This window comes from Apostichopus japonicus, chromosome 3 (genome assembly GCF_037975245.1).
Source record: "Apostichopus japonicus isolate 1M-3 chromosome 3, ASM3797524v1, whole genome shotgun sequence".
NCBI lineage: Eukaryota > Metazoa > Echinodermata > Holothuroidea > Aspidochirotida > Stichopodidae > Apostichopus > Apostichopus japonicus.
Window position 1 is genome coordinate 15,718,447 of NC_092563.1, and position 26,863 is coordinate 15,745,309.

The following is a 26,863-nucleotide window of genomic DNA, read 5'->3' on the forward strand; positions in this document are numbered from 1 at the left end:
TGGAATAAGTTCTTTTTTTTTTACTTTCTATTGAATTCATTTTTTACTAAGTATTAAATATGAAATACAGAAGGGTTCTATCCAACATGCAAGTTGTATCGGACAATTTGTGGAACTAACATACTGTTTATTAAAATGAAATCGTCCCTTCATCATCTGTACTAATAGCATATATCTGAATAAGAGAAATATACTTGATAACATATTTTAAGTTATGTCTAAATTGCAAAAGAATACCAATAAAAAAAAAACTGCAAATTTAGCCAATAAAAACGGAGGAAAGATAAAAGTTGACGATTTATCAATATCCAAACTTCAAGCAATAAATAAATCAATTGAATTCGACAACTTTCATGAAATGAAATAAACGCAGAAATTTACTGACCAATTTTGAAGCTAATGATAGCTGTAGACAACTACTCAGTCAAACCAGCTTGAGCAAGAACTTTAATAAAAAAAAGAACTGCAGTGGCGTTTATGAAGCAAGCAAAAAGTGAGGGTGGGGAAGGGGGAGGGGAGAACACCAGTGGGGTCTGGGGGTCTTCACCTTTATGCATTTTAGTTTTGTAGAAGCTACCTTTGCTCAGATAAGACATTCAGTATTTTATGTGTAAATTTCTAGTTTTCTATAAACTGATCGAATTTCAGTGGTTCATCAAAACCATCGACTTTTCACATCAAAATTTCGAACGGTTTGCGGGAATTTTGAGGGGCGAAAATTAGACCTATTGTGAGGTACATGAAACGAAACATTGACCGGTTCAGAGCATGCCACCCAGCTTAATACAAAGGAACCAGCTGAAATGAGTTCAACCCCTTGTTGAAAGAGTGATCGAAAGAGCATACCCCTAAACCTTCCCCTATTCAAACTAGGGGCAATGGCCCCCTCTTCCCCTGCCCCTCTCCCTACGCCTGTGATCTGTAACATACATGTAATGTCAAACCCTGCAAGCAGTAAGTGATCAAATTTATGGAAATCTTGTCCAGGTTTGTATTAGCCAAATCTTGACAAATGTCAACAGAATATGAATGTTAATAATGAATATCAATATATCGCCACCAATTAGCTCATAACCCTCTTATAAACATGATTCCCCCCCCCCCTCTCTCTTCTGCTCTCAATTTGATTGTATACAGGCCCTACCTTTATAGTTGGACCACACACTGTGAGGAGCATATAGCTAATATAGAATAATTATAAACTCATTTATTCTGGTCCAATTTTCACATATCTCTACATTACACAACATCATTTATAAATATGATACTAATACAAATAAATAAGATTATTGTAACAAAATGCCCTCTTTTTTTGTGGTTAAAGGTAAAAAAGAGATCTCGTTGCATTAATTAACCCCCCCCCCCCAAAAAAAAAAGAAGAAAAAAATCATCAATTTCATCATGACATATCTTAATTAAATTCTTTCCGAGGAAGGAAGAAAGAAAGAAAAAATAGCAAAATAGGAGGCGATGTTCTAGGTTGGTAAACTACTTCTTTCTAAATTGCTTTCACTTTAAGTATAAAACTCCACCAAAATTCCCTTGACTTTGATGTCACTTTTCTCTCACAAGATTTCACGTTTGACTTTTGTGTAAAAAAACTACAGAGCATTCTATTGAAATAGAACAATGTGATTCTGTGGGATATTTCTATAACCTCCAGCACACTGTTTCACGGATGTCGCTGAAGGATGGAGTCGAAGAGAGGGAACAAGATAAAAAGAAAAAAGTAGTTTGCAAAAACGAACTGAACAACATGCAATTCTACATCAAAATTATAAAAATACACAACCCTATTGCACATTTGAAACAATCCTATAGATAGCTCAAAACAAAAGTTATTTGTTGCAGTTTTCAACGCCCTTTGTTTTTGGTTCGGAAAATGTCAAAACCATACAGCTTTCTACTTATTCCTGGCCAACCAACCTAATTGAAATCTTGACTATTCATTGAAAGTGTCCTGTATAAAATCGAAACAGTGCATAATACACCCGTCACCCTTTAACGTGTATTTAATGTTTGGAATAGGGAGAACTTCCCGGGCTTTGTAACAGTCACCAAACAAATGGATAAACAATAGACACACTGCCTTAAAAAAAATGACTCACAGGATATTATAGAAAGCAATACAAGCAGAGGGTGCAGGGTTAAATACTATAGCATTTACATATATAACAATAGCTCATAGCAAGCCTGTTATTATTAAGTATAGTAAGTACGTAATACTAACTACTGGTTAACAATTACTGCAATACCCAAGCTGAACACTACAAAGCGACTGAATAAACCATTCACCTGAAATACCTTTGAAATACCTTTAATTAAGATATTCTGGAATTTATCGATGTCAGCACATACTTTGTTCGGAACAAAAAAACAACTAAATGCATGATTGAGCTTTGCTTACTGACAAACCTGTGGCATCGAAGGAGTATATGTTGGGCCAACTATAGCAAAGTTCACTTTGTATAAGTAACGACTTGGTAATGATTTCTTTTAATGCCTGCACGAGCATTGCAGGTTATGCTGTTCATGAAATATGTCTGTCTGAAACCAAATCCCGTTGTTTAAAAAAACTGATAGATCCACCCACCTCCTTCGATAGCGATTAGATTTGATTAAGCGCCCTCCATTTACCCTGCCTCCAGTTACCACTTTCCACCGATGATAATGATATGAGAACGTCTTAACCCACACCTGGAATGTGTTCTCTTATACTGTATTCATGTCTTAGTGCTATCTTAAGTCTTACCTCAGTCACATCGCAACTCAACAGAAACAAAGTGTGTATTATTTCCAAGAAACTTCGTACAACATGAGCTGGAGTGGTATTGGCTCGACGAAAACACACACACAAATATATACAATAACAATATATAAACGAAAAAACAAAACCAAAAACAATGAAGCCATTTTGAAGTAAACCTAAAAGAGCGCTTTCTCCTTTCTTGATATAAAGTAAGTTTTAACGCAAAAACCAAAGCGATTGATTAAACTGTACTGAACAAGCAGAAGACAATATAAAAACAACTGAAAAGTATCTAAACATCTGGCAAGATGAAGCTACTTGTACCCTGGAGTAAATATCTACTGCACTAACTGACTATTGTAGAGAGTTCAGACCCATAGATGATAACATGAAGATTAGTAACATTGTAATGTATGCAATGTAACAAATTAACAATCAATTCCAACACAGCTTTCTTAGGAGTTACACAATCTAAATGTCTCCATCCCCCTCCCCGCAATCTAAATGTCCCCATCCCTCTCCCCACAATCTAAATGTCTCCATCCCTGGTCCCCACAATCTAAATGTCCCCATCCCTCTTCCTGGTCCCCACAATCTAAATGTCCCCATTCCTCTCCCTTGTCCCCACAATCTAAATGTCCCCACAATCTAAATGTCCCCATCCCGCTCTCTTGTCCCCACAATATATATGTCCCCATCCCTCTCCCTTGTCCCCACAATCTAAATGTCCCCATCCCTCTCCCTTGTCCCCACAATCTAAATGTCCCCATGCCTCTCCCTTGTCCCCACAATGTAAATGTCCCCATCCCTCTCCCTTGTCCCCACAATCTAAATGTCCCCATCCCTCTCCCTTGTCCCCACAATCTAAATGTCTCCATCCCTCTCCCTTGTCCCCACAATCTAAATGTCCCCATCCCTCTCCCTTGTCCCCACAATATATGTCCCCATCCCTCTCCCTTGTCCCCACAATATATATGTCCCCATGCACGAAAAGAGGTTGTCCATGTTTAGCTGCTCACCCCTCTCATGCCACTACCACTATGGGGGGGGGGTCATTGCAAGCTCAGTTTTCTTTCTCTGCTCCTCCTATCATTATCCTGCAAAGTATGTCGCTCTCAGCTTCCTACCCCCACCCCAATTTCTTCCCCACCCCCTTCCCCACCCAATTAAAAAACAAACTTTCATGCAAGGTGCAAATCAGTATAAACCTATCTTCACTTATATCCCCAATACATCTTGAAATTGAGAATAAGTTTCAAACTTCCAGTCACCAGAAGTTTTAAATAACAGTTGTACAGAAGTTGTCCACACCCTGGTAGCTCACTGCACATCAATGTAATATCACCAACAGCAATGTATAACAACATTTGCACCTAATATATAACAGAGTATATTTACATAAATTAATCCATGCACTCGCTGTCTCACAACACACAAAGGGGGACGACAGTCGAAGGTTTCAATCACTGCACATGTCAGTAAAATCTGTGATCTTGATATATAAGTGATTACAGTTTTGTAAACAACAAACGCTTCCATATTATAAAAGCATACTTCAGAGAAATATATATATTAATTTTTCTGCATGTACAGAGCCATAACAGAGAAACCTACAACAGTATAGACTTTGGTCTTCACTCATATAAACTATGGTAATTCCTGAATTCAATCCATTAACGATATTATTCGGTGACTTCGGCATGTTACGTTTTGTTGCCATGGGGACATGTTTTGCAGCCTACTAATGATATCATTTTAACTCTTGAACTACAAAATTGCACAAAATGTAAAGTGATCAGTTGATGAGAAAATATGTCATTGTTGCATGACAGGGTAGCTGTGACTACGCTGGTTGACGAAGGAAAATGTGGAATGAGAAAAAAAAATACATAAGTAGCTCATTAACTTGAAAATATTAATTGTTCTCCGTGCAAGTCACTTTGATGCCTTTTCCTTTTCTCATTAATGAAGTCATTAAAAAAAAGGGAAAAAAACTCAATAAAATAAGGCAGTATGATTTTTAAATGCAAAGCATGAAAACAAGGCAGTTTCTAAGCAAAATATACAAAAGATAAATTGTATGATAAGTATCGTCTAAAAAGTTCGAAGAAAACTAAAAAGAAAAATTAAAAGCTGAAAACAGGTCGACTGTTTCCGAAGTAATCGCAAAATTATGAGATGTATTATTATTATTTCTTTTTTTTTAGCTCTTTATAGAGGCAATTGGTTTTAATTTGAAGTTGAAAAGTCTTTCGCAAGAACTGGAGAGATGATGATAACGATCAAGGCAAAAAATCATAATCAAAATGGTAATTTAATATAAAAGAGAGCATGCTGGGTATAATATAAACTCAAGGTCATGTGACCTATGACATCATAAGAGACAACTTAAAAGTAAATGGAATTTTTTGTCATTTTCAATAGTCTATCGATTAATTTTGACGAAATGACCGATGAACGAAGGGACAGGGAATACGAATTTCCAAAGAGCCCTCCAGTATCTATTCAGATTATGAGATGATTTTAATATTTCATTAGATATTCTTAAAGTAGAAAAATTGGGTGACCAGTAGGACAATTTGAAAAATAATGTTTTACATTCTCAATTTATACAAGACACATATTATTTTTCTGAAGAGTAATTGTAAATTCATTCAACACAAGACCTCACTCGGTGAAAGAACATAACAGCCAAGTCTTCTTGTGATAAAACTAAACTAATAAAAGATCGAGGGAATCTGTTCAAACTGCTCGCGTTCCTTCGAGTCCAAGCACTGAACGATGCATGATGCCCCTAATTAAGCCTCAAATCACGATGCCCCGATTTAACACGGACACTGTAAAATACTGGACTGGGCATGAAACAAATACCCTAGTAAGCGTAAATGTCACTCATATCTTTGGTATTAATAATTTTTTGGACCAACTATTGCCTTTTTTCTGTCATTTTTTTGGTGACTCCACAATAAGAAGGAAAAAAAAAAAAAAAACTCAAACAAAGAAACTCTATCTACAGTACAGTATTGTTAATATGTGAAGGCATGTTCATTGAAGTTAGACTAGTAAATATCACACAGCAATACATCACAGCTGATTGCTCAGACAAACTGTGTAAGAACCTGCAGCATCGTCTGTACCTACAGTACACAAAAGGCATCTGAATGAAAAACACAAGAAAGTTTGTTCTCAGGAGATTTTAAGATGCCCCCAATAGCCAGCCCTCTATATTTACAAGCAATTTATCATCTCTCTCGAGACCTCAACTGATCTTGGATCGAGTTATCGACTCCGAATCCTGGACTTTTCTCTCGGAAGACTACAAAACGTTATTTTGAAATTTATCCCCCCCCCCATTTGAAGGCTTTTTGTCAAGATGTTTATTCCTGGAAACAAATATATACATTTGCTGCTACAGTAACCTTAGCTAAAAGGAACCTTATTTCTTTTATGTCTTTTCCCACCATTTTTTTGCCTATTTCAATTTTAACTACCAATGTCATCAGAGCCAAGGTTTGTACATTTAAATGGGATTTGTACTTTTCTTTATATCTTGTTCATGAATATATATCGAAAGTATGTAATATACAGTGCTATTTTGTTACATGGAACTTGATCGAGGCCTTCCTCTTATCCTACGTACCACAGCGACCTAATACAAGGTTTTATAATAGTGAATAACAAGATCATATTTCAGTGACACTACACACTATTTTAACATTTAGTATGATTTTTGCTTGACCTTAAAAGTTCATATTTTTAAGATTGCACACAAAGATTGCAAAAATAGCACAAAATCTAATTGAACATCTTTGCTTCATTGCCTTAGACTTTACACCCTTGGTGTGCCTTTCATATTATTTCAATATCATTTGTTCATTGAATAAACAATTAGGCAGAGCAGTTTGTTGTGATAAAGCCTATGCTCAAGGACTCATATAGATTATGTGTTAGGCTAACTGGGTTGCAGATCACAACAAAACAAGATTCAAAGTTCATTTCAATTCAATACCAAAAGAGCATCAAGTCAAGAAGAGAATTTTTAACGTCAATCTGGTGGAGAGCAACGATTAGTTTTTGTGCATCTTGGCACGCTAAACATATCTGTTATATTAAAGAGTCATCAACATGACTCTGTGCCTCTAAACTCTCACCAGACCTGTTAACTCCCAACATTGTCCTATAAATGTCCTAACGTCCTGTCGAGTCAACATGAACACTTGGTGAAATCAACTTTGAAAAATATAAAATAAAATGGAAACTTTTCAAAACTATTCAAAATTATTCCCCCATTTATACTAAGATGTTTGCTTGTTTGATCGACCTACTCTATATCTCAAAACAAAACAATTTAGCTAAAGAAGAAATGATGGTTTTGGTATAACTACTATGGCAAGCACTAGAAGAGAACTTTGTACTTTTCTGAGTTGTAAAGTATTTGCGAGAGGCTGTAAGTGAAACATGTCACCGTCTACCACTGTTTTGAAAACCAAAAAGACTTGTTAACCTTTTGTTGTTGTTGCAGTTGTGATTCTTGCAGGGGGCAGAGAGGATTCAAACCAACCATTACCTCATACCTTAGAGATGTCATTTGACGATCAGTTTGGGAGATACTATGGTTTGAACTTGTCACTTCAAAGGGCTACTCCAATTGCAAATGTGGTGTCATGGTGCCACCAGGAGACGAACGTGTTTGGTCTTACGTTGTTTTACTGTTCCATAGTATTTCCCGGCCTTGTTGCTAGGAGCAAACGTCTGTCATAATTTCAAATTTAAAACAATATTTTCTTTGCAAAATGCCATATATCTGACAAAGAGGTCATAAAGAAAAAACCGGGATAAGCCGAACAAAACATTAAAATAATTCAATCGGTGATATCTGTGATATTGTTTCTTGAATTGTTGTGACAGGTCTTTGCCCTGTATTCGAAGAAACCGCAAAACCTATGTCTGCAAAACTTGATGAGATTTTTAACACTTGGCAGACTGAATACTTTATTGGAAAACCTTTCTCTCACATAGGTTAGTGGTAATGGTTGGGTTTTCTAATCAAATTTGTTATCCTCACTTCAAGAACTTTATTTATAAAATAAATGAGTATCAAGACTTGATTTGTAATAGATATTATTTCAATTTTCGTATCGAATTGGGTTCCATATTTGCCAAATATAATTAGGCAATATTTCGTTAAATAAATTATTCCAAAGCACCAATCGATAAAAACGGTAATAAATTAAAAACGCTGGGTGAAAATGATTTCTGAACGCCAAACCTGACCCATCCAACATGACTTGCAACGTTTGCTGGAAGTGCCTCTCGAGATCACGAGAGATAATTTACCCGTCTCGACGTCACATAGACCTACCCTGGGTGGGTACCATGACTTTATGTATAACGACTCCATTCGGGCAGACTCAGTGCTTCTTGGCCCACTTGAGATCGTCGACCCTCGGTTTCAATCCGGTGAAATACTCGATGCACTTCTCTAAATTAGTCCAGAAGGCATATTTTTCCATGGGGTAGTTGAGCCATCCCGTGGTGATGCAGAAGAAGGTCTCGTGGGGTGCCACGTGGTGGACCCTGTGGTGCCGCCTGGGTAATATCACGTGAAGGTCCTGCAGGAGGGTGACCCACCAAGGCAGACCAAAGTACGTGTGCGACCACTTGTGTATTTGGTTGGTCAACGTGACAAAGACGGAGAGGAGGAAGAAGAAACTCTGAATACTGTACGAACTCTGGATGCTGGATTCGTTTCCAAAATAAAATTGGAGGGCGTTCGGCGTCAACAGCACCACCGCTATCATGAAATTATCGCCGTTGGTTTCGATGAAGTCGTGGCGGGTGATGGCGGTCGGATCGATGTGGTGCTCACGGAAAGGTCTGATGAACGCCTGTGAAAGAGAAACAAAGTGTTTCAACAATTTGGCTTGCAGAGAGCTGGGTAAGGAGTAGAGTAGGAGACAGCGACAAATTCCGGATTGTGGATCAATTCTGCTGGAAAATGCCATGGGCAATTTCTGCTATTAGAGATTTCAATTTGTTATTACATACAGTAGCACTTGATGAATGCTTTGATGTAGTGGATGTTAAAATGGGGCAAACATCGTTGTACTCACTATTGAAGAGAATTTCATTTATCCAGTATAACCTAGCAACATACTGTATAAATTCCTATACCAGTGCAACGATGTGCAGATTTGGTTCACTGGAACCATACAAGAGACAAACTCCTCTAAGTACCAAATAATTTGATTAATGAACTATTTCCCTGTGCGCATCTTTGAAGCTATCCTTATGTGCTGTACAAGCCAAGGTGTCACGTTTGTGGGGGACTTTGTGGTCAAATAGCTATTAGGCAGTGGACTTGCAAACTGAGGACTGCAGGTTCGAGTCCTGGCCAGATCATTACATTGTGTCATTGTGCAAGGCAATTTATCTCCATTGTCTCTCTTTACCCCTGAGGTGCATAAATTTGGGAACCTACGAGGTAACCTTGTAAAGATATAGTGGCCTGCGCTGGTTTGTGGCTGCACCCTATGAGAAGTCCCACAGGTGACACGTTGATATGGCGCACTATAGTGCCTTGGTGTGTGGTTGTGACAAGTTACCAATGACTCGGGTTAAATGCATTTTGTAAAGTCGCGTGAGGAAACCTTGCATTGATAAAAGACTGTAAACTTTAACATACATTCAAACACACATTCCACCTCCACCAAGGATTTGAAACAGTAAGAGGTTGTGATCTGAAGTTGAGGTGGGGAAGTATGAGTATTAATTTTAAGGGTTACTTTGTCACCAGAGATTTCACAAATGGTTTTATCCAGGTACACTTGTTTCCATAATAATGTCCCTTTAATACAATGCCTGATTTGTAAAGAAATCATCATCATCTTTTTCTTGATTGCTGATACTATGATCACAGAGAGAGTGTTTTTTTCCTTCTGTTTTTATCCACTTTCGTGCAAGAATTAAACAACGAAGAAAGGAAGAGTCTGTCTTGTTTAAACTGTTACAAGATGAACTATTTATTCCAAGGATCCCCTTGCCCTGGCTGTGACCCCCCTCCCCCCAAACACACCCCATAAACCAATAGAGGTCAAAATGGTTACCTTGCCAACGATGGGTAACGTCACCGAGCCGTATGAATCTGCCCCCCAATGGACTAATCCAGAGAAGAAGTCTGCGACAATAATCCCAAATACTGGAAGAAAATGTGAAAATTCTGTAAAATACAAGTTCTGAGACAATGAAACTATTAAAATTGTGCAATTGGTATAAATGTATTTAGTGGCATGAGTGGAGAGGAGAAAAGTCTACAACTGTACTTAGTGTCACTGTAAAGGAAACAAACTTGATAGATATACTATGTGGACAGTATTCACACATACATTCATGCATAAAACAGATAGACAAACACACATCAAAACTACCTATAATGGGATATTTGACCTGTGACATGATCTCTCTCCACATAAGGAGTGTTAGCTCAGTCGAGCCTCAGTGGTTAACGCCGGTACCTTCCAATCATAAGGTCCCGAGTTTGAGCCACTCCAAGATTAATGTATGTCGTCCAGTTACAGAGTTGTTGATAATTGACAATTCATAATCAAGGACGTTAAATGTGAATCTAAGACAGACTGACTTCGGTCAGCTTGCGGCTTTGATAAGCCAATGATGGCTTCTTCGCGAGTTCCAGTTTGCAGGAGGATCTAAAATACATACATATACCAATTACCACACTGTCTACCTGAACGTTCACGAAGCACCTTACCATTCGTCCCTCAAAGACCTGGTCAATTTTAGATCTGCTTAGATCTCAATCCACTCAAAGAGAAGAAGGATCATAATACATGATTCTCTTCTCCCATCTTAAAGCTAGCTTACCCACAAACTTTGTACCATTTCTAGGCTCACTATCTGATTTGCTTTCTCAATCTTCCAGAAACTTTTAAGTAACATCATACCTGTGTGTTTACCTCCGATCAATATATACTCAAGTGTCAAAGTGCAGTTCAGTACGGGGAGGGATACAGGGATCTCTATGCTGGAAGGTTACAAGTTACACAGGTCTGTATGTGTCTATATGTGGAGTGTTAGCTCAGTGGTTAACGCCGGTACGTTTCAATCATAAGGTCCCCGGTTTGAGTCACTCCCAGATTAACGTATGTCGTCCAGTTACAGAGTTATTGACAATTGACAATTCATAATCATGGACGTTAAATATGAATGTAAGAGACTGACTTCGGTCAGCTTGTGGCTTTGATAAGCCAATGAGGCTTCTTCGCGAGTTCCTGCTTTCAGGAGGATCTAAAATACATACATATGTAACAAACATGAACTACAGACTGACATTCACATATTGTACAGCAAGCTGTCTTAGATGGGCACAATATATATGCAAATGATGCCATAGACACAAAACTGACCAATAAGCAGCCTCCTCTGTGCACACACTTTGAACACTCGAAAGTACATTTCCATCTCACTAATTTCTAATTGGCAGTTTCAACTTGTTGACAAGTTCTGATATATAATATACAAAATGAAACCAACTTTGTCTTTTCATTTTTTCGGAAAGGTAGCATTTTTTGACATAATTGCATAAACAATTCCTACTTTCGTACTTCATCTGCCCACATCCAATTTTCTTTCACTTCTCAAACAGTTTTGTCTTTTGGATACGTTTAGGTTACGTAAAATGTGTTTGGATGATATTGACGATCAAATGGAATTTTCACTCAGTTGGACTAATTTTTTTTATAGACCATACTTTCATGTCATGCTTTCAAGCACTTGTACTAACAATATGAGTATTACCATGTTTCTAACAGATAAACGTTACAAACTGTTAATACTGTCAGTGGGAGTGCTCTGAAGCATAATTTGAGAGAACATTATATAGTGGTATTAGCAAATTTATGTTGAGAAAACTGTCAAAACCTGGCTGAATTCTTTAATGAACTCATCAACCATCGATACATAAATTTTCCAGTTTGTGAAAATTCCATGAGTGTCTTACTTTTTGATCCCGAATTGTATGTAATACTTGGTAGATTTGTGGAATTTTGCTGAACAAAACTTGTTCCCATGTTGCTGTAATGGTACTGTAAATGCTGGTAAAGGTATTAATTTAGTGTACTTACATCCAGCTATAAGGGTTGTAATCCAGTTTTCTGTTCTGAAGTGAGTGATTAGCATAGCGCCAACATAAAACATCAGGTATGACCCAGCTAACACACAAAGATACTCCTGGACTCTTTTATCTGAGAAAGAAAAACAACGTGGGTGTGGGTTACAGTAAATATTTATTTATTTTACAAAATATGAAATTTATCTTGTCTGTGTTAGGTCAGGGAGTTGTTATGGAAACAACTCCCTGGTTACGTGCATCCAACAAAGAGCATGAGACCTTGTTACCACCATGTTCTTCCTACAAATCTTGTGCAAGACCAGGGAAAAGGCACCGGGCACCCTTGTTGAAGTCTTCTGTTTTTTGCTTTAAAAATATATTACAAAAAAGAGAATACATTATTCTTTATGATCCCATATTTCCCAGTCCTCCTAACAAACCGATCCTGTTCCCCGAGGATGTAGCACCCTACTTACAACTGTTTCACTATATACAGTGTGCCTCATGGTACAGTGTGTCGTCTCCAATACAATGTATACCTTTGAACGTATTAAGATCTAAAACATCTCTTCAGTTGTGTATGCATACATATTTCTTACACTATACAACATGTCCCCATTAGAGCATTTAATCATGTCCCCCAACATTACTTGTCATGGACTCATGATACAGTGTGACCATTACCATTACTTGTCATGGTACAGTGTGTCGTCTCCAATACAATGTATACCTATGAACGTATTAAGCTCTACAACATCTTGTCAGTTGTGTATGCATTTGTATTACTTACACTATACAACATGTCCCCATTAGAGCATTTAATCATGTCCCCCACCATTATTTGTCATGGACTCATGATACAGTGTGACCATTACCATTACTTGTCATGGTACAGTGTGTCGTCTCCAATACAATGTATACCTATGAACGTATTAAGCTCTACAACATCTTGTCAGTTGTGTATGCATTTGTATTACTTACACTATACAACATGTCCCCATTAGAGCATTTAATCATGTCCCCCACCATTATTTGTCCACATATATAACCTACATGGCTCACTGTAGATGTCTCATAGTACATATATATTTCTCACAGTAAAAAGTGACAATATGCTTAAAATTGTGTCCTACTGTAAATTGTCTGTATAGTTTACAAACCGTCAGCAACTTTGAAACAAAACAAACCCTGCAAACTCTGAGATGTGGAGAACTAATACTAAACGTTTGCTGAGAAATTGTGGTTATATTCCTCTTTACTAACCAAAGAAGGTAAAAGAGCCCTTGTTATTTACCCAGTGAAGAGATCTGTGTTGTTATAAGTTTATGCTGTGGGGTGACAGAACTTTGTTGCATTATAAGCACCTTTGAACAGATTGGTGTGTTTTTATTTGATTATTCAGCACTATACAGTATCCATGCAAACTACTGTATAAACAAATGAAAATGCTGTGTGCACACTCGTGATGGAAGATTTATGTACACACACACTATGCCTATATGAATAACTCATGTAATGAAGCGTTTTGTTCATTTCCTGTAGTAATGAAAAGGAAGTAGGAAACATTCACGCACAAACAATCACATAAATACAGTTTATCAATTTATGTGGCATATATATATTCAGTATGTATATAGGACTTAGAAAGGGTCATGTATTGTAGTGGTGTGTATCTTATATCACATCAAGTGATCCTCAAGCAATTTGTATTATTTAGAAGCTAATTAAAGTAACTGTTTTCATTATGGTTTACATGATGTGTTGAAGTATTCTCTCTGGCTGAAAGTTTCAAAAGTTGAAAGATTATCATCAACCAAAAATGTATCTGGATCTAGCATCTGACAAAGCGCTCTATGAAAAATGGGCTTTTGCTAACTAAATGCATCATAAATATGAAACTTGAATGTATAAACAAACCCCTTCTGATACAAACAAAATGTATGAACTACAAAAGTGCTACCAAAAAGTGGAAAAACTAAATTATTTCTTTTTTGATGGATACATCTTGATATGTACTGATATGTGATACTGGCTTTTATATACAGTACAGGCTAAATATTTGTACTGAAGGAGATCGCTGTATACAATTTGAAGAACTAATGGAAACTCTACAATACAGTATAGTACATTTAGTCTGGTACAGTAGTCTAGTATAGTCTAGTAGTATAGTAGTCTGGTATAGTAGTGGTATAGTATAGTACTGTAGTATAGTATAGAAAAGTAGTATAGTACAGTAGTGTAGTACAGTACAGTAGTACAGTACAGTGTAGTAGAGTAGTCTAGTATCTATAGTGTAGTACAGTAGTATAGAATAGTAGTCTTGTAGAGTAGTCTAGTATAGTAGTTTAGTATAGTATAGAAAAATAGTATAGTACAGTAGTGTAGTACAGTAGTATAATACAGTGTAGTACAGTAGTCTAGTATCTGTACAGTAGTGTAGTACAGTAGTATAGAATAGTAGTCTAGTATAGTAGTCTAGTAATAGTAGAATAGTATAGAAAAGTAGTATTGAAAAGTAGTATAGTACAGTTGTGTAGTACAGTAGTAAAGTACAGTAGTATAGTATAGTAGTCTCTGGTACAGTTGTCTAGTATAGTAGTCTAGTACTGTAGTCTAGTATGGTATATAGTCTAGTCTACAGTAGTAGTCCAGTATAGTAGTCTAGTATAGTAGTCTAGTGCAGTAGTAAAGTACAGTAGTATAGTATAGTAGTCCTTGGTACAGTTGTCTAGTATAGTAGTCTAGTCTACAGTAGTAGTCTAGTATAGTAGTCTAGTGCAGTAGTAAAGTACAGTAGTATAGAATAGTAGTCTGGACTGTGAATGAAATTGAACACCTACTTATATGAAGAGGTCATATGTACAATGTTGTAGATTTATTTAGTCTATCAATTACATACTGTACAGACATGTATTTAATCGCTGCACCTGAATACGCACAGTAGATTTATGATCACAGTCCTGAACGGCTGGAGAAATTTGTCAACCAAATCAGGAGTTCAGGACGTTATTCACTTCACTATAATTTTTTTAATTACAAACTGATCTATTAATTACTGAACTGTAGCTGCTACAGTACAGTACCAGTCAACCGGCAAATAAGTCAGTGTGCAGTGCCGCCAGCATACACACTGTACGTCGGTAATTGAACTTATGTACATCACACCAGGCACTGATTAGTGAAATACCATGAAAGGGGCCTCTCCTAGTGGTCTTGGTCATAACGTTCAGTTAATTCAATGGTGTTCTTTATACTTAATACTAAATTCAGCAAAACTTCTTGCATGGATTTTCTAACACAACTATATAAATCAGACTACTATTGTACTTAACAGTACAGTTAAATTTCTTTATATACAGATATGCCACTTACTGAATCACACAGATGAGATCGTTCAATCAAGTACGAAATATATCGTCATTTCATTTCACAATTTTTGAGTCACAGATGTTAGAGCGAGATAATAATCACACCATGTGCTCAAAGGCTAATTACCAGTTCAACTGCATTTTCACAATTAGCTCTGGCAGCTGATACAGTTCCCAGTTAGTTTTTAGGAACATTTATAAATTGCCTTCCGTTGATATGGCAAAATATTTTCGGGGGAATTTTTGGGTTGTAGAACGAGGAGGCAGGTTGACCAAAGGTGACCGATCACCATTGGGTGGTCAGTTCCAAAAGGTGACCGGGATAATCTAGAAGTGGTAGAAGATATCTACAAATGTTGTGAGGAGACAGATAAGAGAGGAAAGCAAACTAAATATTGTATGTCAAACAGGGCTACAGTAAATACAGTACAGTATATTATACAGTATTGTAGCAAACTAAATATTGTATGTCAAACAGGGCTACAGTAAATACAGTACAGTATATTATACAGTATTGTAGCAAACTAAATATTGTATGTCAAACAGGGCTACAGTAAATACAGTACAGTATATTATACAGTATTGTAGCAAACTAAATATTGTATGTCAAACAGGGCTACAGTAAATACAGTACAGTATATTATACAGTATTTTACAAAAGTTGCATCTATGACTCTTTTAATTAGTTGTGGTATGCATGGGCGGAGAAACAGGGGGGGTTGGGGGGTTTTAATCCCCCACTTTTTGAAGAGGGGGGTTGGCCCACACAATCAACCCCCCCTAGTTTTTGCCAGTAATGTTCTGTTATAGCCTATGTTATGTGCTCCAAATGGCATAATAAATCAAATTATTAAATTTGAAATTGTTAAAGTCATTTCAACTTTTTACCTGGTAGGCTACATCAACAATTAACAACCGAAAACCGAGTTAGAATTGACCCACACATTATTTCTAGCCCCTTTCCCCCACCTTGCACATTGGAACTTGTAGCTCATAGCGCTAACTTCACCCCACAACAGACATACACAAAATAACGTTTTGTTGCTGTTGAATAGCTTTGGAACTGTATACACTTGCCAACTTCAACGAGGTGAAGGAAGGAAAAGAAAAAGAAGAAAGAGAGAAAAGGAGAAAAGGATGGAGTAGAAAATACGGCAAGAAAACGGGAAGAGGAAGAGGAACAGTGACAAAATTATTGGAATTTGTAAAGCAAATAGCAGGTATCACATCATATCAGTGAGCATGAAAATGGCGTTCCACGATAAACAGCCTCCAAGCCATGGGCGCAGATCCTGGTGAGGACAGCGGGACGCGTCCCCACCAACTTTTTCAGTAGTGGAGACATGATATACCGTGTCCCCACCAATTTGTCTTATCCAATAGCTGCATTTCAAGTTCCCCTGTATTGAACTTTGGCGCAGTTTGATCCAGCATTGTTCAAATGACATGCAGCAGTTCTCATTTTATTGTATTTTATCCAGTTGTTAAATATAGGACGGAAATCGCATTTGTGGCAGTCTATATTTGTTTTCTGGGAGAGGACCCCAGACCCATCGTATATACAAAAGTCTACTTGGATTATTTGTCCCCTGATTTTCTTTTTGCAGACGCCCATGTATTTCTCCAAACTAAATTTCTAAGCTATGAGATCTAAAACTTCAGGAGGTTTAGGAGCATCATTAGGTGTGGGAAGTGTTATTTCCGATCTGGGAGGTATATTTGTCCAAAAAAATCGTACGCTACGCGCAAACCCACGGTCGCGCTCCGCTTAGATAGTGTCATAGAACAGACACGCATCCCCACCATTATCCAAGACTGATCTGCGCCCATGCTCAAAACTGTCGATGTGTGTAGTGTTCGGTTTCGGAAATATCTGGTATATTTTTATTTCCTTCAACAAAATTTTTTAGTAGCCGTCTGGATTTTCGAAAATTCCCTAACCAACATTCTTCATCATACTTCATCATACTCGTGCAACAATTTGACCCATCTGTTAGGGTTTGAAGGAGGTTTTTCTATATCGGTTGTCCATAGATGATATTTTGTGCAACATTATGGGTATGTTTTGAAGTGAATTTATTCACGAGAATTGTGAATTTTCTAATTCTGAACAGTGGGGCTGACGGATATTGTGGGCCGCAATGAAGAATCACCTACAAAAGCAATGATCCACAGGATATGTGATGAAGTCGAACATGATGTGTGACTGGTGACAATCTTCAAAAAGGTAATAGATGAGAAAAAAAGTATTTGGAAAAAACTTGGTTCTCAGGCAAAAGTGTACATATGGTTGGTCACTTTCAAGCCCGAGAAGTGCCATTTCCGGTGATCTGGGGGTACCAAAACCAGAAATTTGCTTGTGCACTTCGCGCCAACTTATGGTGGCGCTCCACTTAGATAGTAAGCCAGCAGTTATGACTTTTTATTTCATCAATGGCCTGCAACCCCCCCACTTCTGACAAGAAATCTCCGCCACTGGTGGTATGTACACTCAGTTTACCCTATAGATGTTCAGTCTTAACAGTATTGAGACCCAAATCTCCAAATAAAGCTTACTTTAATTACTACCTTTGGGTACAATATGTTGAGCTGTGTAAGACAAAAAGATCTAATTTAATTAGTCCTGAGCTAGAGCACTTTCTTAACTTCAATACCTGAATAGGTCCTAAATTACTCCAACTGCAATATTGTTTGTAAAGTTACAGTAAATACCCTGGGATTGACTTGGACTTTATCATTTGTGGTACAACCAGTTTGCCATTTAGAAATGAAATCTTGAGAGTAGGGACACCCAAAGCTCCAAAGCTTACAGTGAACTTTGGGTATGTTTGCGATATTTATGATTGATGACCTTAAATAGACCTGTACTACCCCTGCTGCACTGTCCCAACCAGCATACAACAATTACACAGTTTATTCCAGTTTCCTTAGTTAAGAAGTCAAGAAACATGGTCTAGATCGGGGGTTCCCTAACTGGGGTGCATGAACCCCCAAAGGGTGCATGAGTCCAACCCAGGGGGTTCTGGAGATGTTTCTCAAAGTCATAACTTGAGTACTTTTTGTTGAACTAAAATCTGATATATCATATAATTTTAGTACAGTAATGTACAAAAGTCATACCTATGGACAAACTCTTTTCGCGTTCCATACGCATATGTTGCCATAGTAGTACTGTATCGTGCATGTGATAAATAACTGAATTATGAAACAGACACAGGCTGCATGACTTTGGAGAAGTTGGTGTATGCATGACAGTACATCGTGAAGATAATGAACTTGATCTTTTACGAAGAAGTTAAGAACTGTTATGCGTATTACAGTATAATAATGACTCAGACCGTGTCTCGAAAAGTTGGGGGTTCGTGGACAACTTTGACATCCACAGGGGGTTCACGGAGGGATAAAGTTAAGGAAACTCTGGTCTAGATGCTTTCCATTCATCTGAAAAGTCTTCTTGCAAAATAACTGATGAAATCAAACTAAATTGTTATGACTCATTGGCCCCGTATCAATAAAAGTAATAACAAAATGACCATGTAATATCTTGTCTGGATTGACTTTTGAGATTGTGCAAGATTCTCTCAATACTTAGGAATTTTTCTATTGTAGGAATTACATATAATTAAATGTTCTCCTTTGACAGGCTCAATGCTTGCTCTACATTCTTACAGCTAAAGTGTAACCCTGTATTTCCTTTCGCTTCTGTGCACTTATAAAGTCTTTCATTCAAAAAGAAAAGTCTGTAAATTATTCTGCATCACTTGGCCACATAAATGAGGATGTCAGAGATTATTTCCCATTGCCAGGAACAGTTTGTATTTATAATGTGTGGGTGGGTGTGCATACATGTGAAATAATTTTGAATTTGTTAGCATGTATCAATAATATTGATTCAATATCATACATGTACTGTACACTACAGTTCATGACCAGACAGCTCCTGTATAAGGTAACCTTATGCTGCATACATGCATACATGTACACTAATATTGTACCACATTGTCACTAGTTTCTCAGATACAAACCAAAAATAAACCTCTAGAGGTTAAATATTTGATTAAAAGATTTCCACACTGTAATTCAAATGTTAGTCCATCAGCCTACCAACTAAAGCTGTACACAGTCTAGACTGATTCCCTCATGCTAGACTGATTCCCTTGTGATGAAGGCACCAGTCTTGATGCATACTTTAAAATGCAGCTATGTACAGATGTATACAATGAGACTAAACATGGAGAGTACACATACCGCAGTACTAAGAAGCTTACAGGAAAGAGTCATCTCCTGTTACTGTAGCAGTGCAGACTTGATTACACTACCAGCACATCCGCATGACCAGTAGTCTATTGACCCACTGGGTATTACATACCTCATAGTGTTCATACCAGGTAATAATTTATCCAGGATCACATCTCAAAATACTATCAAAAAAGTGGTCAAGTTTGCTAAAGTGTAAAGATGTAGTTATAGCAGGTATTTTACAAAGGTAAGCATTGTACTCAATTACAGAAAAAGAATTCAAAGCCTTCAAAAATGCTACACAAAATTTGAACACTAAATTATATATTCCCTGTATACCGTAATACACACAGCCATTCACTATATAAACACTAAATTATATATTCCCTGTATACAGTAGTACACACAGCCATTCACTACACACACAACAAGAGACACCATACACTTTGAGATGGTCGTTTGTCTGTTAGTGTAAAAGTTTTCTCGTGGAACCATGGACACAATGTTTAATAGTCATAGGAAGTTATCAAATTTGTATCTATCACATTATTGTATCTATCACATTGTTAACAACTCATTAATAGCAATTAAGCAAACCTAAGCAACAGCTCTTTAACAAATTTTACAAGACACTTAAACGAAGTGACTCTTGGAAGTTATAGTCATACCACCATTAGAGGTAATTTCCCCACAAAGTTCTACGATTCCAACTACAACAGAAAATTACTTGGTTCTACTTATCACAGATCAAAGTCAATCTGAAATTTACTTTTTTTGAGTTAGAAATGATTCTGAACAGGCAAAGTAAAACCAAAAAACAACAAGAACAACTGTCTTTGCGAAAGAACATGTGTCATTTTTAATGCGCGGTGAAGGTCAAATTTAGTCAGTTGTTACCGCAACCCATTTGAAGTTATTTCGAATTTTCGATCACGAACAAGCCAGTTTGGTGTTTGGTCCTTTAACGTAGACCAAAGCCAGACTAAATTTATAATCAGTACTCTAGCTAGCATGCGCCTGCAATATAAACACAGAAATTATGACTAAAACCATCACAGATTAACCGGACAACCAAGCTCATTAAGGTTATCAATCATAACTCACGCCTATGTTTTGTTTTCCTTTACAATTTACGTCTAATTTTATACTCCACAATTGGATGCATCCATATTGTGAGTGTACCATACAGTAGGTATAGTATTGCTATTTTATAAACTTCACATCCGCTTTAGACAAACTAGTAACCCTATCCAATCCAAGGTCAAATCAATAGACTGAAAAATAAAGAAAAAACAAAACATTATTTGTCAGTGTGCAACTATGAAAATCACACCTGTTTGCTTCAAGTTCACTTTTGGTTGAATATCAGATAACATCAACTGTCAATATCTCAATAACGGTACATAGGAATTGAATGCAAATTTCATCAGAATGCCTAGATTATGTTCAACTTTAACATATCAAAACAAAATTTTGACCTGGACTATTCTTTCAGGTAATATCGCACTGGACAATGACATTCACAAACAAAATTACATGGTACTTGAGAATACTTGCAACACAGAGAATACACCACAATACAGTACACATATGACTTTGCTTAATACAGTGAATATTCTAATTAGATGCAGAATAAGTGCTCACTACTGAATAGTACCTGAATACTATGTACATACTGCATATATATACTGTATGTAGTAGGTACAGTGCCAATAACTAAAATACCCAGCATATGTTACAATGTGAGAATACAGTTTTTTGATGATAATATACTTCCAAACTTGCAGCTTGATGATTAGTTTCAAAACTCAAAAACATGAAGAGCTGTTTTTCAATTGTGCTGCACACACATACATAAATGACATATTAGATAATACTAATAAGTGCTATACAGCTGTATTGCTAGAGAGCTAAATTTACAACACAACAGGTATGATATAGCATTGAGCCACAGTACACAGTCTCAAGTGCATTAACAAACATCTTTGTTTGTTCTTGGAGCAGTTCCATTGATATCAACATCAGTTGACAAGGTGACTTTCTGTACTCACTTTAAAGCAACACAGTCACACCCACGGATATGAAGATGCGTACTGTATGCTAATTAACATTTGAAACATGTATATAGCAATGTTCAAAATTGGTTTCAAAGTTCTTCCTCAACAATTGTTATATGGTAAGATTTGTCTTCAAACATGATACAGTAGACATGATTTCCCTCCTATCTGTATTAAAAGTGAGCCTTCAAAACCTGTCAGACCTCATGACTGGGGTGAAGCCCCACCTTGGCAAACTCTTGGTCGCATTAAAAGGCATACTGTAGCTGGTGGTTTTTCGACATCCTCTAATCCGTTCAAATTTATGTTGTAACATTGAATATTTACACTTGTACCTTTCCATTGATGTATGGCACATTGTATTAGTGTCTTTTGGGACTCAGTTAAACTTGATCAAACCTAGCACTTTTGGACAAGGACTTTGCTCTTTTCGCAAAAGTTCCTAAGCGCACACGTGACTGCAGGTCACCCTGTGATGTGCGGAGTCAGTTGAGGAAAACTTTTCATCAAGCTATTCACTTCAGCGCTAACACTACACCCATGGGACACTCTGTCATACTGTTGAAATAAAAAACTTATGAAAACCGGAATTGAAGTTTCTTTATGTTTCCCAGCCATCAAACCGACGAAAAACGTTGCAGGTTTTGGATTAATTTGTAAGTAGCACCGAAAAGACTTTCTCTTGTCTGCAGACGAATATACATGTTCAGCGCACTTTGACCAAACACGTTTAGGCAGTATTGTGTAAGCAGAGGCCCTCTAAAAAAAAGTCTCCCTAATTTTGATATACATGCCTAAACTCATTAGGCAGAATTGCTCCGTTATTCTAATGTGCATATATATATACTCAATTGTTTATCTACAGCCGTGATTTACCCCATAGGTGCAAGAAGAAGATCATATTACAAAAGAGTACATTTGTATTAAGGCCCCATGTGACAAATTCTCTTTAGCAAAACCAATGACATGACACTATGCACGTAGCTAACTTAGTGATGCACACTAACACGTACAGAAGAAATGTATTGTAGGCATGTATATATTGTACTGAGACGGTAAAATTTTTCACATTTTTTAACTTTTGAAACTCGTATATGGAATACGGAATCTATCAGGCGCTTCTCTTTACTGTGGTGTTACCTTTGCTTGTGTATCTGCTTTAGTGGAGTTGTGACTTTCTGAAAGCCTTACATTATGGCAGCGAGACTGAGACATACCCAAAGCTTTATATTTTGTGGATTCGATTAATATTGCATCCATTGACTGGAATATAACTGCAAACACTTTTAATTGCAACAACAAATGAAGAATTACTCGAGATGTCGACATATTTCTCGATGTAGGCATTTCAATTGCGGCAAGACTTCGATATCGTATGGCACAGTATGTAAACTGGCCAATAATAGCAGCGAAACTTATGTAATATGACCAAATGTTGAGGCAGTGTTTTAACCATAGTTTACTTAAATAAATAAATAAAATGAGTTAACAATTTTAATGTTCAATCATTTCTTTCTCTTGTAGCTGCATGTTTGTTGGAAGAGTGAAGTCAATAAAACATTCACTTTCTTACGAGAAGTACGTGGAAAGTCCATTGTAATAGTTTTGCGTTTGCGGTACACTCTGCAGAATGACGTCACACGGTGACCTGTATGTTCATGAGCTTTTACGCATCACGTTTCTGGTCAGTGAGAATCTGATTACTTTGACATCAAATTTCTCTAATAACTGTCTCTTTCGACTACATGGGAACCACAACATTGTTTGTGTACTAAAGTACTTTGTATGAGCCAGAAAAAAGTTTTTTTTTTCCGCCTCCAGATATGCATTTTAAAGGTAATGATCGATCTCTTTGATATTGCTCTGTGGCTTAATTTTCATTCCACTATGTGATTTTATCCATGGTTTGATCAGATTTTGGCTACAGTTTAAATAAATTGTGCTGTGCTCTGAAAAAGTTAACTTTCCGTTGCTTGCAAGTGAAGTTTTCTGCTTGTCGCTACAAAATGCAGACAGTATCTTTAGCTGAACCTGAGATGTCCATGATCGCTGTATCGTTTGTACAGTGTGCTGTGGGTATTGACCGTGGCTGTATGTACTGACTGTACACTAGTGTCTAATTACCGACAGTAGCAAGCTGTGTGTGTATTTTCTGGGATTGATGGTGGTGTCTAACATTTCTGTTACACCTCATTTGAAACTAGGTCAGATTACCGGCATGAGACGTTTCTTTTTGTGCGAGTCTTCACACCCTCTAAATAGGTGAATTAGTTCATGGAAGAGCCTCACAATACAAACTTGATGTTTCCTTCTCAATTTTAGCCAGTTTCATAAAGGCTATGTAGAGTAAAGTGGAGGTAGAAAACAACCAAACCTGGTTACAATTTTACTTTCAAGCACTGCAACTACAATAGGTATCAGTGCAACTACATAGCCTATGGATTTACATAAAGTCAGGTGAAACGTGAAGTTACTGCGTACAACCATTCCCATCATCAGGCAGTTGGGCGTAATTTATATAGCCTTGGCTTAATTCTTTCACTAATGTTAAGTGACAAGAAAGAGCTTAGTAGTAAGTTATTTAAAGAAAAAAGGCTAGTCATAACATACAATTTTTTCCTATCCATCCATCTGATCCTGAAAAGTGTGAGAGCATTGAGACGTTGTTAATACTTTTGCTGTTGCCCATTTGCAACAATATATTTGAGTGTGGTGGGATTTGGGGCCCAATTGTTACTAAAATGTAGCTGTGTTGGCCTACACAAAGAAATCAATCACTTCCCATGGCAATTCATCCCCTAAGCTAAGGCCGAGGCCAAGCGTTAATACCCATTAGGGCCAATATGCATAATTAAATTATAGGCCTATGTCAAACTAGCCTAGCCCTAAATTAGGTTACCGGCCTAGGTGTAATTTATTTGAAATTTAGGGTTTCCTTATCGCGCTTTCTTAATCACAAGTCAATGACAAGGGGCATAGTCCTAGTCCCCAATCCACTTCAGGTCTAGACCTACTAAAACTTAGTCACGGCTTAGCCTAGCCCAGTCTAGGCCTAGCTCTGTCAAGGCAAATCTATCTTACGTTTTGAGTACAGACTTGCGAGTTCCTTGGCCCCAGCATGATTTTGTCCCCATCTAGCGGAATCTTCTTTAGTCTTTGAGACAATGAGTTCTTCTTCCACTTGATCAAAAGTATCGGCAGCTCCTTTAGGACTCATGTTGAAGGTGGACCTATGTCGGCAACAATTTTAGGATGAAAGTTACACAATTCGCCCGGTTGCTTGTGCATGTACACTGATGTCTGTGGTGCAGTAGCAGAAGACCTCACCCAGCTCCCTATTTGTATACAATTTGCATTACACTGGACGTGAATTACATCACACCAACACACACACGTACGGTGAATTAGCTTAGGCTACACATACTAGTACTACCTACTGTGTATGTTACTGGTGTCGTACGATCGGAGAATGCTGCATGCAATTTGGCCCCCGCCTACTCTTTGTCAGAGCATGTCAATCTCTGCATTACTCACGTCTGTCTACACTACAATCCACCCAGCGTTCGGAGAGGTAAAGAGGAATGGTTAACAGGGGGGGGGGGTCAGGGGGAGGGCGGAGGGTGCTAAATGGGTGAAGGGGAGTTGGAGTTGAATTATGACAAACAATTGCAAATTATCAGGATAACATATCATAAAGGGAGGAAGATGTTACAATGCAAAAAAGAACACACAGCAGCGAGATCTCCACGTACGCCGTGTGGATTAATGCCCTGCCCTAATTTCCCCAACGGACAAAAGAGTAAGGAAACAAAATTGCTGAGGGCCCGTAAATCCGTAACGTTTCAATTTCTTTTAAGATAGTACCATCCACACAAAAAATATTCAATTTGTGAAAAACTTCAGTCAAAGATAAAGTGCGTCCTTACAAGACACGTAGACACGGGTGGGGTGGGAGGGGGCATTTTTATAGCTCAGTAAAAACAATGGTAAGGTTGGATACCAACAGAAAAAATGTAATAAAAATGTAAGAGGAAAGATAGAAAAGATTGCATCATTTGGCATCTAAGTCCCTGAGATAAGGAAACATTTTTCAAATGGGACAACCCCTTCTTTAGACCACCCTCCCCAAATCGGTAAACCTGGCTATACTGGCCTGGTCCTTAGTTACATATAGGTGCGGCGGAAGAGGAAGGTCCAACGGTAGGGGCATGGTCGGGATCAAAGTTCGTGGGGTAGTGGAACATGTGACTTTGATTGTACCTCAAAACGTTCAGTACAAATCCTCAGCAGTATTCCGAATCGTAACTGATAGTTAATTCCAGTATTTGAAAGTTTCTTTTAACAGAAGGGCACCTTTACACAACTACATGATTCTTTCTTATTTTGTCAACATACTTTCTTCAAATGTGGGGACAGGGTTTTAGAGGAAGGAGGGGGTCTCCATTTGTAGTTTACCTGCAAAGAGAATGGTGTCATAAATGTGCAAAATGGGATTCATAAATACGAGTGTGTTGCATATTTCTTTTCGTTGTACACGATATCTTCATATTGCATGTGGAAAATTTACCTTCCGATCTTCTTGATATAGGAGTATGCAGAGCGTTATGATTTGTCAGCCTGCTAGGAGGGTGGGCTGTTTAAAGTTGAACAAATCTGGACACACACATTTCAGCATCCTTACAATATTTTGACACCATGTGGACTTATGTAAGGAAACGAAAATGGGAATATTTATTCCTTCCAAACCTATGATCATCATATGAGGAGCATGTATTGTGAAATTCCAAATATGTGAATCTATTGCAGAAGCAATTTCATTTTTATGAAGGACTGATGGTTGGAAGTTCAGTACAGAGTGGTACAGATGAAAAGGTGAGACCCTTAAATTTCAAGTCTTTAGCAAGCGACGTATCCACTCTTGTTTCAGTTAAAACATACTTCTCTTCCCATAAGTTCTGCCACTGAGCATTTAAATTTAAGGGTGGGGCCCATGCTATGGCGTATACACTACTCGGACAATTATACAAGTGACACGTGACCTGAGTTCAAGGACGTCTTAAGGCTGGAAAATGGATTGTGTGAACTTTATTTGAATCTGTACTTAACTATCGCTTGAAGAGAACAACACATATCTACAAACGCTGCAGCTCAAGTCCGCTAGACCCCCACCAGGGCTTGTGATTTTGTGCTACCGTACCAAACGTATCACAAAATGCTTAAGTTTCCGAGGCTGAATAGTCATCGTTTTTACTTGAAAACATATTGGTATTTGAAGATTGTACAAGGAACGGTGAAATCAGTCATATTTTACAGAACCTTATTT

The 26,863-nt window shown here is 37.5% G+C and overlaps 1 protein-coding gene across 2 annotated transcripts; it reads right to left on the reverse strand.

The window, feature by feature from the left end:
* LOC139964829 (plasmanylethanolamine desaturase 1-like) lies at window positions 1-25,029 on the reverse strand. 2 transcript variants are annotated; one of them, XR_011792105.1, is made up of 5 exons: window positions 24,622-25,029; window positions 11,890-12,009; window positions 9,856-9,947; window positions 3,522-8,637; window positions 1-3,294 (listed from the first exon to the last, which is right to left on the reverse strand). XR_011792105.1 is itself a non-coding variant. In XM_071966841.1 (4 exons), the coding sequence occupies exons 1-4, from the start codon at window positions 24,755-24,757 to the stop codon at window positions 8,161-8,163; spliced, it is 825 nt and encodes a 274-aa protein (XP_071822942.1). In that variant the 5' UTR covers window positions 24,758-25,029; the 3' UTR covers window positions 1-8,160. The 2 variants fall into 2 exon arrangements, 1 of the variants encoding a protein (XP_071822942.1); XM_071966841.1 differs by having other exon boundaries at window positions 1-8,637.
* Window positions 25,030-26,863: the final 1,834 nt, after the last annotated feature.